Source organism: Taudactylus pleione, unplaced genomic scaffold (genome assembly GCF_031769625.1).
Source record: "Taudactylus pleione unplaced genomic scaffold, aTauple2 ptg000278l, whole genome shotgun sequence".
In the NCBI taxonomy this organism is placed as follows: Eukaryota; Metazoa; Chordata; class Amphibia; order Anura; family Myobatrachidae; genus Taudactylus; species Taudactylus pleione.
In genome coordinates, this window is record NW_028284680.1 from 7,027,480 (window position 1) to 7,040,974 (window position 13,495).

General features: G+C 46.1%; 1 protein-coding gene across 1 annotated transcript; it reads left to right on the forward strand.

The window, feature by feature from the left end:
* The first annotated feature begins 10,954 nt into the window (after positions 1–10,954).
* Positions 10,955–11,881, forward strand: LOC148513515 (olfactory receptor 5G3-like). Its single transcript, XM_088481860.1, has one exon. It carries the CDS (start codon positions 10,955–10,957, stop codon positions 11,879–11,881), a length of 927 nt encoding a protein of 308 aa, XP_088337986.1.
* Positions 11,882–13,495: the final 1,614 nt, after the last annotated feature.

The following is a 13,495-nucleotide window of genomic DNA, read 5'->3' on the forward strand; positions in this document are numbered from 1 at the left end:
AAATCCGAATACCCCCGAGCCCCCCGATCCGAGTCAGGCTCGACTTTTCCTGTCTGACTCGGATCTGAAATCGAGGCAAAACGTCATCATCACGCCTTCCGGGTCTCGCGGGTTTTGGATACTATATAAGGTACCCGCGTCGGCGCCATTTTCTCACTCGGCTGTGGACAGTGAAGAGGGAGGGTGGGAGTTAGGGTTGGCTGGGCTGTGTAGTGTAGTGCAGTGTAGTGTTGTGCTGCGCTGCTGTTGTCCATAGGGGCTGTGTCCACTCCTCCAAAGTCCATAGGGGCTGGCTGTGTTGTACTGTGCTGCTGTTGTCCATAGGGGCTGTGTCCACTCTTCCAAAGTCCATAGGGGCTGGCTGGACTGTGTTGTGCAGTCAGTTGTCCATATGGGCTGTGTCCACTCCAAAGTCCTGTGCAGTGTCCCAGTCCTAAAGGGGTGCTGTAGTGTTGTCCAGGGGGTGCTCTGTCCATCAGGGGTGCTCCCCCAGAGTGCAAAAAAAATAAATATTTTTTCTGTGTTTGTGAATTGTGTGCGCAGTAGCCGCACGTGCATCAACAAAGTAGCGAAAAGGGCGCCTGTGTCATAAGTAAAGGGCCGGCTGGCTTGACCATTAAAGGGTGCTGTAACCCCCAAAGTGCACTCCAAACCAAATAAAAAAAAATATTCTGTGTTTGTGAATTGTGTGCACTGTGGCTGCACGTGCATCAACAAAGGAGCAGCGCCAAGCGTGCGCCTGTGTCCCATAAGTAAAGGGCCGGCTGGCTTGTCCGTTAAAGGGTGCTGTAACCCCCAAAATGCACTCCAAACAAAATAAAAAAAATATTTTCTGTGTTTGGGAATTGTGTGCACTGTGGCTGCACGTGCATCAACAAAGGAGCAGCGCCAAGCGTGCACCTGTGTCCCATAAGTAAAGGGCCGGCTGGCTCATTTCTTAAAGGGTGGTGTAACCCACAAAGTGCAATAGTCTCCAACAAAAAGAAAAAATTATTTTCTGTGTTTGTGTGCGCCTTAGCAGCACGTATATATCAATATAACATAAATGGAGGACCAAACTTTCTCCGATAAAAATAAAATAGGGAAAGATCAAGAACCACTTCCTCCTAGTGCTGAAGCTGCTGCCACTAGTCATGACATAGCATGTTATCGTCTATCAACGTCGTCTGCCAAGGCCGATGCCCAATGTCATAGTAGAGGGCACATGCAATCCCAAATGACAAAATTCAGGAAAATTACCTTAAAAAAAACATTTAAATCATCTGAGGAGAAACGTAAACTTGCCAATATGCCATTTACGACACGGAGTGGCAAGGAACGGCTAAGGTCTTTCCCTATGTTCATGACTAGTGGTTCAGCTTCACATGACGATGGAAGCCCTCCTCCCGCTAAAAAAATCAAACGAGTTAAGCTGGCAAAAGCACAGTGAAGAACTGTGCGTTCTAAGAAGATATCACAAATCCCCAAGGAGAGTCCAAGTGTGGTGGCGGTTGCGATGCCTGACCTTCCCAGCACTGGACGGGAAGAGGTGGCTCTTTCCACCATTTGCACGCCCCCTGCAAGTGCTGAAAGGAGCACCCACAGTCCACTTGCTGATATGCAAATTGAAGATGTCACTGTTGAAGTACAACAGGATGAGGATACTGGTGTAGCTGGCGCTGAGGAGGAAGTTGGCGAGGAGGATTCTGATGGTGATGTGGTTTTTTTAAATCAGGCTCCGGGGGAGACAGTTGTTGTCCGTGGGATGAAAAAGCCCATCACGGTCATGCCTGGGCAGAAGACCAAACATTCCACCTCTTTGGTCTGGCAATATTTCTATCCAAATCTGGACAACAACTGTCTTGCCATATGTACCATATGTAAAGGTGAAATAAGTAGGGGTAGGGACGTTAACCACCTAGGAACATCCTCCCTTATACGGCACCTGCAGCGCGTTCATAAAAAGTTACTGTCAAGTTCAGAAACTTTGGCTAAGACCGTAAGCAGTCCAGGGACACCTAAATCCCGTTGTCCTGTTGTATCCAAACGCCTGTAAACCACACCGTCAACTCCCTCCTCGTCAATTTCCTCCTTAGTCAGGATCGGAAGTAGTCCTGCAGGCCATGTCACTGGCATGACTGACTCTCCTATCTGGGATTCCTCTGGAGGATCCTGCATTGCTACGCCTACTGCTGCTGTTGCTGCTGCTGGGAATCGTTCATCATCCCAGAGAGGAAGTAGGAACACCACTACTTTTACTAAACAATTGACCCTCCAACAGTCCTTAGCGAGGAGGATGAAGTACGACGGCAGTCATCCTGAAGCAAAACGTATAACTGAGGCCTTGACTGCTATGTTGGTGTTAGACGTGCGTCCGGTATCCGCCATTAGTGCAGTGGGATTTAGACAATTGATGGAGGTAGTGTGTCCCCGGTTCCAAATCCCATCTAGATTCCACTTCACTAGGCAGGCGATACCGAGACTGTACAGAAACGTCAGAAAAAGTGTCCTCAGTGTCCTGAAAAATTCGGTTGTACCCAATGTCCACTTAACCACGGACATGTGGACATGTGGACAAGTGGAACAAAGCAGACTAAGGACTATATGACTGTGACAGCCCACTGGGTAGATGTATCACCTTATGCAGCAACAACAGCAGCGTCACCAGTAGCAGCATCTCAGAAACGCCAGCTCGTTCCAAGGCAGGCTACGCTGTGTATCACCGGTTTCAGTAAGAGGCACACCGCCGACAACCTCTTAGAGAAACTGAGGGAAATCATCGCCCAGTGGCTTACCCCACTTAGACTCTCCTGGGGATTTGTGATATCTGACAACGCCACCAATATTGTGCGGGCATTACATCTGGGCAAATTCCAGCACGTCCCATATTTTGCTCACACAATAAACTTGGTGGTGCAGAATTTTCTGAAAAGCGACAGGGGCATGCAGGAGACGCTTTGGGTGGCCCGAAAAATTTCTGCCCACTTTCGCCATTCAGCGACTGCGTATCGAAGACTGGAGCGCCAGTAAACACTCTTGAACCTGCCCCGCCATCACCTGAAGCAAGAGGTTGTGACGCGGTGGAACTCAACCCTATATATGCTTCAGAGGATGGAGGAGCAGCAAAAGGCCATTCAAGCCTATACATCCACCTATGACATAGGCAAAGGAGAGGGTATGCACCTGACTCAAGCGCAGTGGAGAATGATTTCCGTGTTGTGCTAGGTTCTCCAGCCCTTCGAACTTGCCACACGTGAAGTCAGTTCAGTCACTGCCAGCTTGAGTCAGGTCATTCCCCTCATCAGACTTTTGCAGAAGCAGCTGGAGAATGTGAAGGAGCTAAGACGGAGCGATTCCGCTCGGCATGTGGGACTTGTGGATGAAGCCCTTCATTCGCTTTGCCAGGATTCCAGGGTGGTCAATCTGTTGAAATCAGACCACTACATTTTGGCCACCGTGCTCGATCCTAGGTTTAAGGCCTATGTGGTGCCTCTCTTTCCGGCCGACACAAGCCTGCAGAGGTGCAAAGACCGGCTGGTGAAAACACTGTCAGCTGAAGCGGAACGTGACATGTCAACAGCTCCTTCTTCATTTTCTCCCGCAACTGGGGCTGCCAGGAAAAAACTTAGGTATCCTAAGCAACCCGCTGGCGGTGATGCAGGTAGACCAGCCTCCAGAACGTACAGAGGGACATGTGGTGGTGGATTCCAGCGGGGACGAATTAATACTCTGTGAGGATGAGGATGTACACAACACTGAAGAGGGTGAGGAATCGGTGGATGAGGATGAGGACGTCATCTTGTCTGCATAGAACCAGTTTGTGCAGGGACAGATTAATTGCCAGCTTGTTTTGTGGGGGCCCAAACGAACCAATCATTTCAGCCACAGTTGTGTGGCAGACCTTGGCGCTGAAATGATTGGTTTGTTAAAGTGTGCATGTCCTGTTTATACAACATAAGGATGGGTGGGAGGGCCCAAGGACAATTCCATCTTGCACCTCTTTTTTTTCTTTGCATTATGTACTGTTTGGGGCCTAGTTTTTCAAACTGCCATCCTGTCTGCCACTGCAGTGTCACTCCTAGATGGGCCACGTGTTGTGCTGCCCACTCGTGTCGCTTAGCATAGTCATCTAGCTACCTCGGTGCAACCTTTTGGACATAAAAACACTATTGTGAGGTGTGAGGTGTTCAGAATAGACTGGAAATGAGTGGTCATTGAGGTTAATAATACCATAGGAGCAGAAAAACCCACAAATTCTGTGATTTTAGCTGTTTTTATGCTTTTTTTTGTCAGACTCTCAGCGGCTACTGCTGCTCCCACTGCGGGAGCCATCTTCCGGCTCCCGCAGTGGGTAATGGGAGAGACGTCATCATGACGACGTCTCTCCCATTATGCAAAGCGGCGGAGGAGCCTGTAGCAGCGTCGGGACCAGGAGCGGGGTTACAGGTAAGTGTTGTTTTTTTTACATTTCTTTCTACTGGGGGGGCTACTACCAGGCGGTACTACCAGGGGGGGGGGATATCGCTACTGGGGGCACTACCAGAGGGGGGGGATTAATAATGGGGGAACTACCAGGGGGGGATGTTGCTACTGGGGGCACTACCAGGGAGGGGGGGAATACTGGGGGCACTACCAGGGGGGATGTTGCTACTGGGGGCACTACCAGGGGGGGTTAATACTGGGGGCACTACCAGGGGGGGATATTGCTACTGGGGGCACTACCAGGGGGGGGGATTAATACTGGGAGCACTACCAGGGGGGGATGTTGCTACTGGGGGCACTACCAGGGGGGGTTAATACTGGGGGCACTACCAGGGGGGGATATTGCTACTGGGGGCACTACCAGGGGGGGGATTAATACTGGGGGCACTACCAGGGGGGGTATTACTACTGGGGGCACTACCAGGGGGGGATATTACTACTGGGGGCACTACCAGGGGGGGATTACTACTGGGGGCACTACCAGGGGGGGATTACTACTGGGGACAGTACCAGGGGGGGATTACTACCAGTAGCTGCTGCATTTCCCACCCTAGGCTTATACTCGAGTCAATAAGTTTTCCCAGTTTTTCGTGGTAAAATTAGGTACCTCGGCTTATATTCGGGTCGACTTATACTCGAGTATATACGGTATATATATATATATATATATATATACACAGTCAGGTGCATAAATATTGGGACATTGACAGAATTTTCATATTTTGGCCTCTATTCACCACCACAATGGCTTTGAAATGAAACAAACAAGATGTGCTTTAACTGCAGACTTTCAGATTCAATTTGAGGGTAATTACATCCAAATCAGGTGAACGGTGTAGGAATTACAACGGTTTCTATATGTGCCGCCCACTTTTTAAGGGGCCAAAAGTAATGGGACTATCAACTCAAAAGCTATTTCATGGACAGGTGTGGGCTATTCCCTCTTTATTTCATTATCAATTAAGCAGGTAAAAGGTCTGGAGTTGATTCTAGGCGTGACATTTGCATTTGGAATCAGTTGCTGTCGACTCTCAATATGAGATCCAAAGAGCTTTCACTATCAGTGAAGCAAGCCATCATTAGGCGGAAAAATCAAAACAAACCCATCAGAGAGATAGCAAAAACATTAGGTGTGGCCAAATCAACTGTTTGGAACATTCTTAAAAAGAAAGAATGCACCGGAGAGCTCAGCAACACCAAAAGACCCTGAAGACCACGGAAAACAACGGTGGTGGATGACAGAAGAATTATTTCCCTGGTGAAGAAAAACCCCTTCACAACAGTTGGCCAAATCAAGAACACTCTCCAGGAGGTAGGTGTATATGTGTCAAAGTCAACAATCAATAGAAGACTTCACAAGAGTGAATATAGAGGGTTCGCCACAAGATGTAAACCATCGGTGAGCCACAAAAACAGGAACACCAGATTAGAGTTTGCCAAACAACATCTAAAAAAGCCATTACAGTTCTGGAACAACATCCTATGGACAGATGAGACAAAGTTCAACTTGTACCAGAGTGATGGGAAGAGAAGAGTATGGAGAAGGAAAGGAACTGCTCATGATCCAAAACATACCACCTCATCAGTGAAGCATGGTGGTGGTAGTGTCATGGTGTTGGCATGTATGGCTGCCAATGGAACTGGTTCCCTTGTATTTATTGATGATGTGACTGCTGACAAAAGCAGCAGAATGAATTCTGAAGTGTTTCGGGCAATATTATATGCTTATATTCAGTCAAATGCTTCAGAACTCATTGGACGGCGCTTCACAGTGCAGATGGACAATGACCCGAAGCATACTGCAAAAGCAACCAAAGAGTTTTTTAAGGCTAAAAAGTGGAATGTTATGCAATGGCCAAGTTAATCCCCTGACCTGAATCCGATTGAGCAAACATTTCACTTTATGAAGACAAAACTGAAGGGAAAATGCCCCAAGAACAAGCAGGAACTGAAGACATTTGCAGTAGAGGCCTGGCAGAGCATCACCAGGGACGAAACCCAGCGTCTGGTGATGTCTATGCGTTCCAGAGTTCAGGCTGTAATTGCCTGCAAAAGATTTGCAACAAAATGTTAAAAAGTGAAAGTTAGATTTAGGATTGTTTAGTTTGTCCCATTACTTTTGGCCCCTTAAAAAGTGGGAGGCACATATAGAAACCGTTGTAATTCCTACACCGTTCACTTGATTTGGATGTAATTACCCTCAAATTGAATCTGAAAGTCTGCAGTTAAAGCACATCTTGTTTGTTTCATTTCAAAGCCATTGTGGTGGTGAATAGAGGCCAAAATATGAAAATTCTGTCAATGTCCCAATATTTATGGACCTGACTGTGTATGTGTATATATATATATATATATATATAAAAGCAAGGTGGCCACACCTAGGACCTCATTCAGAGTCGGTCGTACGCCACCGATGTTCGCTAAACTGCGCATGCGTAAAGTTCACAATGCGCGTGCGCAAACTAGCTGCTATGATCAGAAATTTCTCTCTCCTTGAACACAGCCAGGTCGGTAGTTTGAGTGACAGAATGAGGCGTTTGTGGGTGGTAACAGGGGAAGGTGCTTGAAAACGGGGGAGTGGAGATGCCTAATTATGCGAACGGCGTTTTATGGGAGTGCATAATTAACAAAGTAGTGTCATGGCACATGTGACATGGGAGGTTTGTACACTGACTTGATCGGAGTGCTTAAGAGAGGGTATGGTCAACCTTAAGCTCTACGACCAATTCCGATGGTTCCCGGTGGTCTCGATTAATCCTTATATGGCCGGAGATGACGTGCAATGCGTACGAGAAGGGGGCGTATTTTGTCTTACGGCCGCATCCTCCCCTTGGTCGGCCAGCTAACGATCCGATCTTAAGGACCCAACTTGCGAGTGCATCATTTGCATATCCTGCCCCTTTTCCCTTACGACCGTGCGGCCGCAACGACCGACTCTGAATGAGGTCCCTAATGCCTTACAAATGGTACATAAAATATTAACAAAACTACATTTGTGTGTCTATGTCCCACTGAAAATTGATCAATAGATTAGAGCAAAGGTTCCCAAACTGGGTGTCACAGGGAACATGCAGGGGTTATTTATGGTCAAAGTGATGGGCAAAATCAGAGCTGGTGGCTGCCAATCATGAAATACGTGGACAATCAAACCCTGCCCACCACTAGATAACTGACCCTAACCATGGCAGGTCAGCCCAATTTACTTCATAGTATAATCTTTGCTCTTTACTTTTCTCAATAAGAACTGTTGACCTAGGGGTGCTGTGAAATAAATGTTGATACTCTAGGGAGCCGTGATTCAAAAAAGTTTGGGAACCACTGGATTATTCTTTCTTTCAACTTGATACATTTCTTGTTCTTTAGAAGTGTAAATTCCTCCAAATAAAAGTTCTTTGGCCAAGGGATGCTTCTTCCAGATCTGTTGTGTAAAGGTATCCAGCAGCATGTATTCCAAAGTAGTCCCCTGAAGAAGTCCCTGAGAAGGACGAAACGCGTCGGGTCTACTTGGGGTTACATGCTCCTGGATATATGAAGGAAAGTAAAGACTGTTTACCTGTATCTTTGTCTATTTTTGCACATATTCCCCTCCTTTATTTAATCATATCTGTCCAAGAGCGTTAGAACCCCCTTGTTGAACTCTGCTGCTTCCAGTCCAATCAGTTGGTGACTGTAAGCTTCAACTGTCATGATCCGGTGCAAGTGTTCCTCTGTGGAGGACGGTGAGCCGGGGGGTTAGGGTGACTAGGGGAGTGACTGGACTAGGTCTCCTAGTTGCGGCCAAACCTAGGTTTGACGAGACCTGCCCAGATGCGCGGAGTCTAACTCACTTGATGGTTTTCTCCAGTGACCCCTCCAATTGGGATTTGGTTTTCGCTGCACCAAGTGAGCAGGTTGCGGCCCTCTGGACAGGTACCTGGGAATGGCAGAAGGCCGAGACTATAATAAAAGCTATAACACTGGTGGTGAACGGAATGAATGGACTCTGGAGTTGGATCTGAATGCTAGAAAACAGGGGAAGAATCTGGATGCTAGAACACAGGCATGGACTGAAAACAGTTAAATATCTAGGTGCTGATTAGTGCAGAAAAACACAGAGTAGCATGGACAAAGGCTAATACTGGGAAAGCTAGAAATGCTGGTACTGATTGTGCTGGCTACACAGGCAAACACAGAGCAGACTGCACACATGCATATACTGGGAATAATTACATATGCAGGTGCAGATTGCACAGACAAGACACAGAGAAAAGACAGGCATATACTGGGAAAGCTAGAAATGCTGGCACTGGACAAAGGCAAATACTGGGAAAGCTAGAAATGCTGGCACTGGACAAAGGCAAATACTGGGAGAGTGCTGGGAGGGCCAGCTGTAAGCTAATTAGTACTAGCAGGTAATCTGACACCTCAGAGACACAGGGTAATAGCCACAGGAAAGCTGCAATAGAATTAGCAGCACAAATACAAAGACACACAGGAAAGAGACATGAAACACTGAAGTACTGTGAGAGAGCTAAAGTCTCAGACTAAGGGTTAGCATGGAAGCTAATACAGGAAACTGTAGAACTGTGAGCAGGCTGAAGCAACACGCTGAAGGAATTAGCACAGAGCAACAGTGGGAGTATCACAGGCACTGGAATAACGAAGTTGAACAGCCATTACTTGTTCCTGGAGTCAGACTAAAATACCCCTGGGTGGCTGATCATTGGATCAGCTAAGTGACCACAGGACTATCATTGGGAGAGACTAGTCAGGTGATATGAGCCAACATGGTTGCGCCCATGTCCGGCACCCCAGAAACCAGGACGCACGCACAGAAGCCCTAGCGAGCCCCAGGGAGAGTACTCAGTCACCAATCACCTCCCCTCCCAGCGTCTGGACACCTAAGCCCAAGGACACCAGCACAGAGGTGAGTAGCGGCCGATCCCAGGCCGCATCCTGACAGTAACTCATCATCACTTACAAATCGTTTTCTATGCAGGAACTCTTTGAGCTTAGTGAAAAGGTGAAAATCGCTTGGAGCAAGGTCTGGACTATAGGGCGGATGATCGAAAACCTCCCACCCAAAGCTGTGACAAGTGATGGCCGTCCTGGTCGATCTTCGTCATGCTCATTTGTGCTTTGTTGAACATTTCACACCACTTTCTCACATCACCATACACCCGCTTTAATTGAAGATAAATTTCGTCAGCTCTCACTCTGTGCATTCCGGAATCGAAAAACATAGTAATCGGAGGGATTTGGTATTGTACGGCTCATTTTGACAACTCACAACATTGCATACCGCAGTTTGGCAAATTCAGCACAAAAGTAGTCTGAGCATCGGTCAGTTGACCCAGTGGTTGGGTTTTTGTTTTTAAAAATTGTCTTCAATTTTTTTTTTATATCACTGTAATCAGCAAAAATATTATATTCTTTTTTGGGCCAATTTGATAACTATAAAAAAAACTAAAGCAGACAATTTGAATTAATTACACGGCCGACTGGTGATGTTAACCATCGTATCTCATCCCCAGGTGTAAGTGGTGGGTCCCGGAGGTGGTGCGGCTGAAATACAAGAAAGATTAAAACACCTGTGTGTAATTAGTGGCAAGAAATCTTCTATGACAAGTTACAAAACATGGGAACAATGTTGAGACACCTCAAATAATTGACTTTGTTATACTGTGAGAAAATCATTGAATCCTAACTTTTACCAGGCGTTCCATTGTTGCGTAAAGTAATAGACTCCAATCCAGTACTCATAAGAATTTATCATTTATTAATTAATTAAATAAATAGATCTAGCCCTTAACTGGGAGCACATATCCCCCAGGGTTATAATGCAGAAGTAACAATGATTGCCTTCAGTACAGAGTTTTTATATCTTTCTATTACAATCTTCAGGTAATACACCCACTTACATCATACTTCTAGATCATTGTACATTATTCCACATTATGGAAGCATATAACGACATTTGACATATTCAAATATAAGATTTATCAGGGTGGACATAGTTTATTCTTGCTGGCAGTAGAAATAGGAGAAATAGAAATAGGAACAGATTCCTTCATAAGATGCTCATTGTGCTCTATATCACTATATTTGGTTCATATCTTTCTCTAGCCCAGAATTATACATAAATGGTCAAGTTCTTATCCCATTCTTCAGATAAACAACTTCAACAGGGAGCGGCCTTAAAGACATCTCAACTCGTTACTTAGATATAACGAAGTTTTACTATGCTAAATGGCTGTGCAAAGGCCATATTGAAGTGCATGAGCTGTATTCACTATAAAGCATATATAAATATGGAATTATGTAAATTATAATGTTTCTTATAAACTAAGCTTCCACAGACTCTTGGTACATACAACCGGGCTAATGGCCTTATGTTGGAGAAACGCCGATGACCACAGGTGCTGAATTGGTGGTCTACTTCCCCACGTGGAGTGCCCTATTGATCTTGTAAAACCTCAAATGTGGACATCTTCTCTCTCTGCACTTAAGAGCCATGAGCAAGAAGAACCAGACTGTTGTCACTGAATTCCTTCTCCTTGGCTTCGGAAGCCTGCCTGGCTTTCAAGTCCTTCTCTTCCTGCTGTGTTTCTTGGTTTATGTCATGTGTTTGATTGGAAACATCATGATTATTGTTCTAGTGTCCACCAGTCACCTCCTCGAGTCGCCCATGTACTTCTTTATCTGCCACTTGTCCCTGTCCGACATGCTGCTTACCACGGACATTGTGCCCAATTTACTGCATATCATTCTGAAGGACGGAAAAGCCATGCCATTCATCGACTGTATCACCCAGTTCCAACTCTTTGGTGCTTCCACCGGCACTGAATGTCTCCTGCTTACCGTCATGTCTTATGATCGATACTTGGCAATCTGTAATCCACTGTTTTATACGTCTATAATGGGCACGAAGCTTAAATATCACCTGGTCACTGGGTCTTGGGCATTGAGCTTTGCCATCACGCTAACCATAGCTATTTTGATGTCTAATCTATATTTCTGTGGCCCGAATGTCATTGACCATTTCTTCTGTGATTTTGTGCCCATCCTCCAACTTTCCTGCTCCGACACTCATCTTTTACAGATGATTGACCTCATACTGACAGCACCAGTGACTCTGTTACCATTTGTATGCATTATTATCAGCTATATCTGTATCTCTGTTGTGATCGGTAAGATACCCACTGCTATAGGAAGGCAGAAGGCGTTCTCTACCTGTAGTTCTCATCTCACGGTTGTCTGTCTATTTTATTTATCGCTCATTACTATATATCTGGTTCCAGCTTCAGGACGCTCTGTTATTGCCCTAAAGATTCTCTCCTTAATGTATTCGGTTGTCATCCCGTCTTTAAATCCTTTAATATACTCTTTACGGAACCAAGACATCAAAGTGGCATTTGTGAAATTGGTTTGTTGGAGGTGAATAAAACATAAAAGAGCACACTTGTAAATAACAACAATAAATGGTAATATACTTGGGGAAGGCACAGCAGCTCTCATTGATTCTATACCCATTTGCAAAGTCGCTGAATAGGAGGAGACAAAAGACAAAGAGCACTGGTGCTAAGGATAGTGCAAGGCAAGGGAAGGAACAAGAGCTTGTATTCTACAATGGAGAGAACAAACAGTTGGAGGGTGAACTGGGAAGGAAATAAGTTGTGGATGAGGGAGTGAGAGGGAAATTAAGAACGCCGTCAGGCTGAGGTGGGAGACAGTGACGTCACAAGGGAGGGGGCGGGCCGCACCCAGGTGTCACCCGCTGAGGGGTGACACCGAGGTGCAGACTCTCCCTCAGTGACAGAAGCTGAGTGCTAGCACTCGGCTCCTGACACTGTAAGGGAGCCGGCACTGCACACAGGGAAGTCCACACCTCTGGCACCCCCCTACCCCAATAATAACCACAGGGGTTCGGGCCGCAAGGCCCCAGCTCTTCTCATGTGGAAATGCCCCTTCCCGTGAGGCCACTACCCCTTTTTGTTGGCTCCTACAGCATCTCTCCCCGAGCCAGGTAACACCGCGGGGAAGGACGCCACTGGTTGGAGATGTAGGTGGGGAGATAGTAATCTCCAGTTGTCATCTATGACCATGTGACACAAGTAGGTGGGGCATGTTGGGGACATACGAAAGTACCGACGCCCCAGGGGGGAATTCAATTATTTTTGTGGTGATGTAGCTCCTGGGTTAAGTGTCAGGAGCTATTTAATTGCCAGCGCTGTAAACCCGTGAATAGCGGATTTCTGCTCGGACTCTCCTGAGGTGCAAGTACAAATTGTGCTAACTGGGGTAGGTTATGGCATAACCGCGAGTGGTAACAGCATTGCACCCTGCACTTAAGCCGGAAGATGCAGTTTGCCGAGACTAAGCCCCAGGCATTAGTCGTGATAAGATGCATCTCTCCGGGCTTAAGTGCCAAGAGCTATGCAGTAAATTGAATAACTCCGGGAAACTTAACCCAGGAGCTAGATGCTACATCCCCGCGAAGAGAACTGAATTTCCCTCCAGGCGTGTGTAAAATGTTCCTGTTGCATTTAGGATAATTAAGAGAAGGTACATTATTTAAAAAAACAGGTATTTACTCTGATATCTATTGGAATTGTGATCTAAATAAATAATATAAAAGAGGTCGTTGCCACCTAATTAACACTCTGTACCGCATTTACTTGTGAAGCAATACATTGTGGTATTATTGAAAACTGATGGTCAATCCACTTAGTTCACTCAAGGGGGTATATTTACTAAAGTGCAGGTTTTTAGAGACGAAGTTGTTGACCACAGCAACCAATCAGATTCTAGTTATCATTTATCTAGCACCTTCTAGAAGATAATAGCTAGAATCTGATTGGTTGCTATGGGCAACATCTCCACTTCTAAAAACCTGCACTTTAGCAAATATACCCCAAGGAGTCTGTCTACTCTCGAGAGAAACCTAGTGATCCCAGTTGCACAGGGAAACAGAAAACACTGGGGCACAGTACAAAACTTAAACTTTACTTTCAAGTCCACCCTCCGTCCACATTAGTACCTACACTGTTTCAAT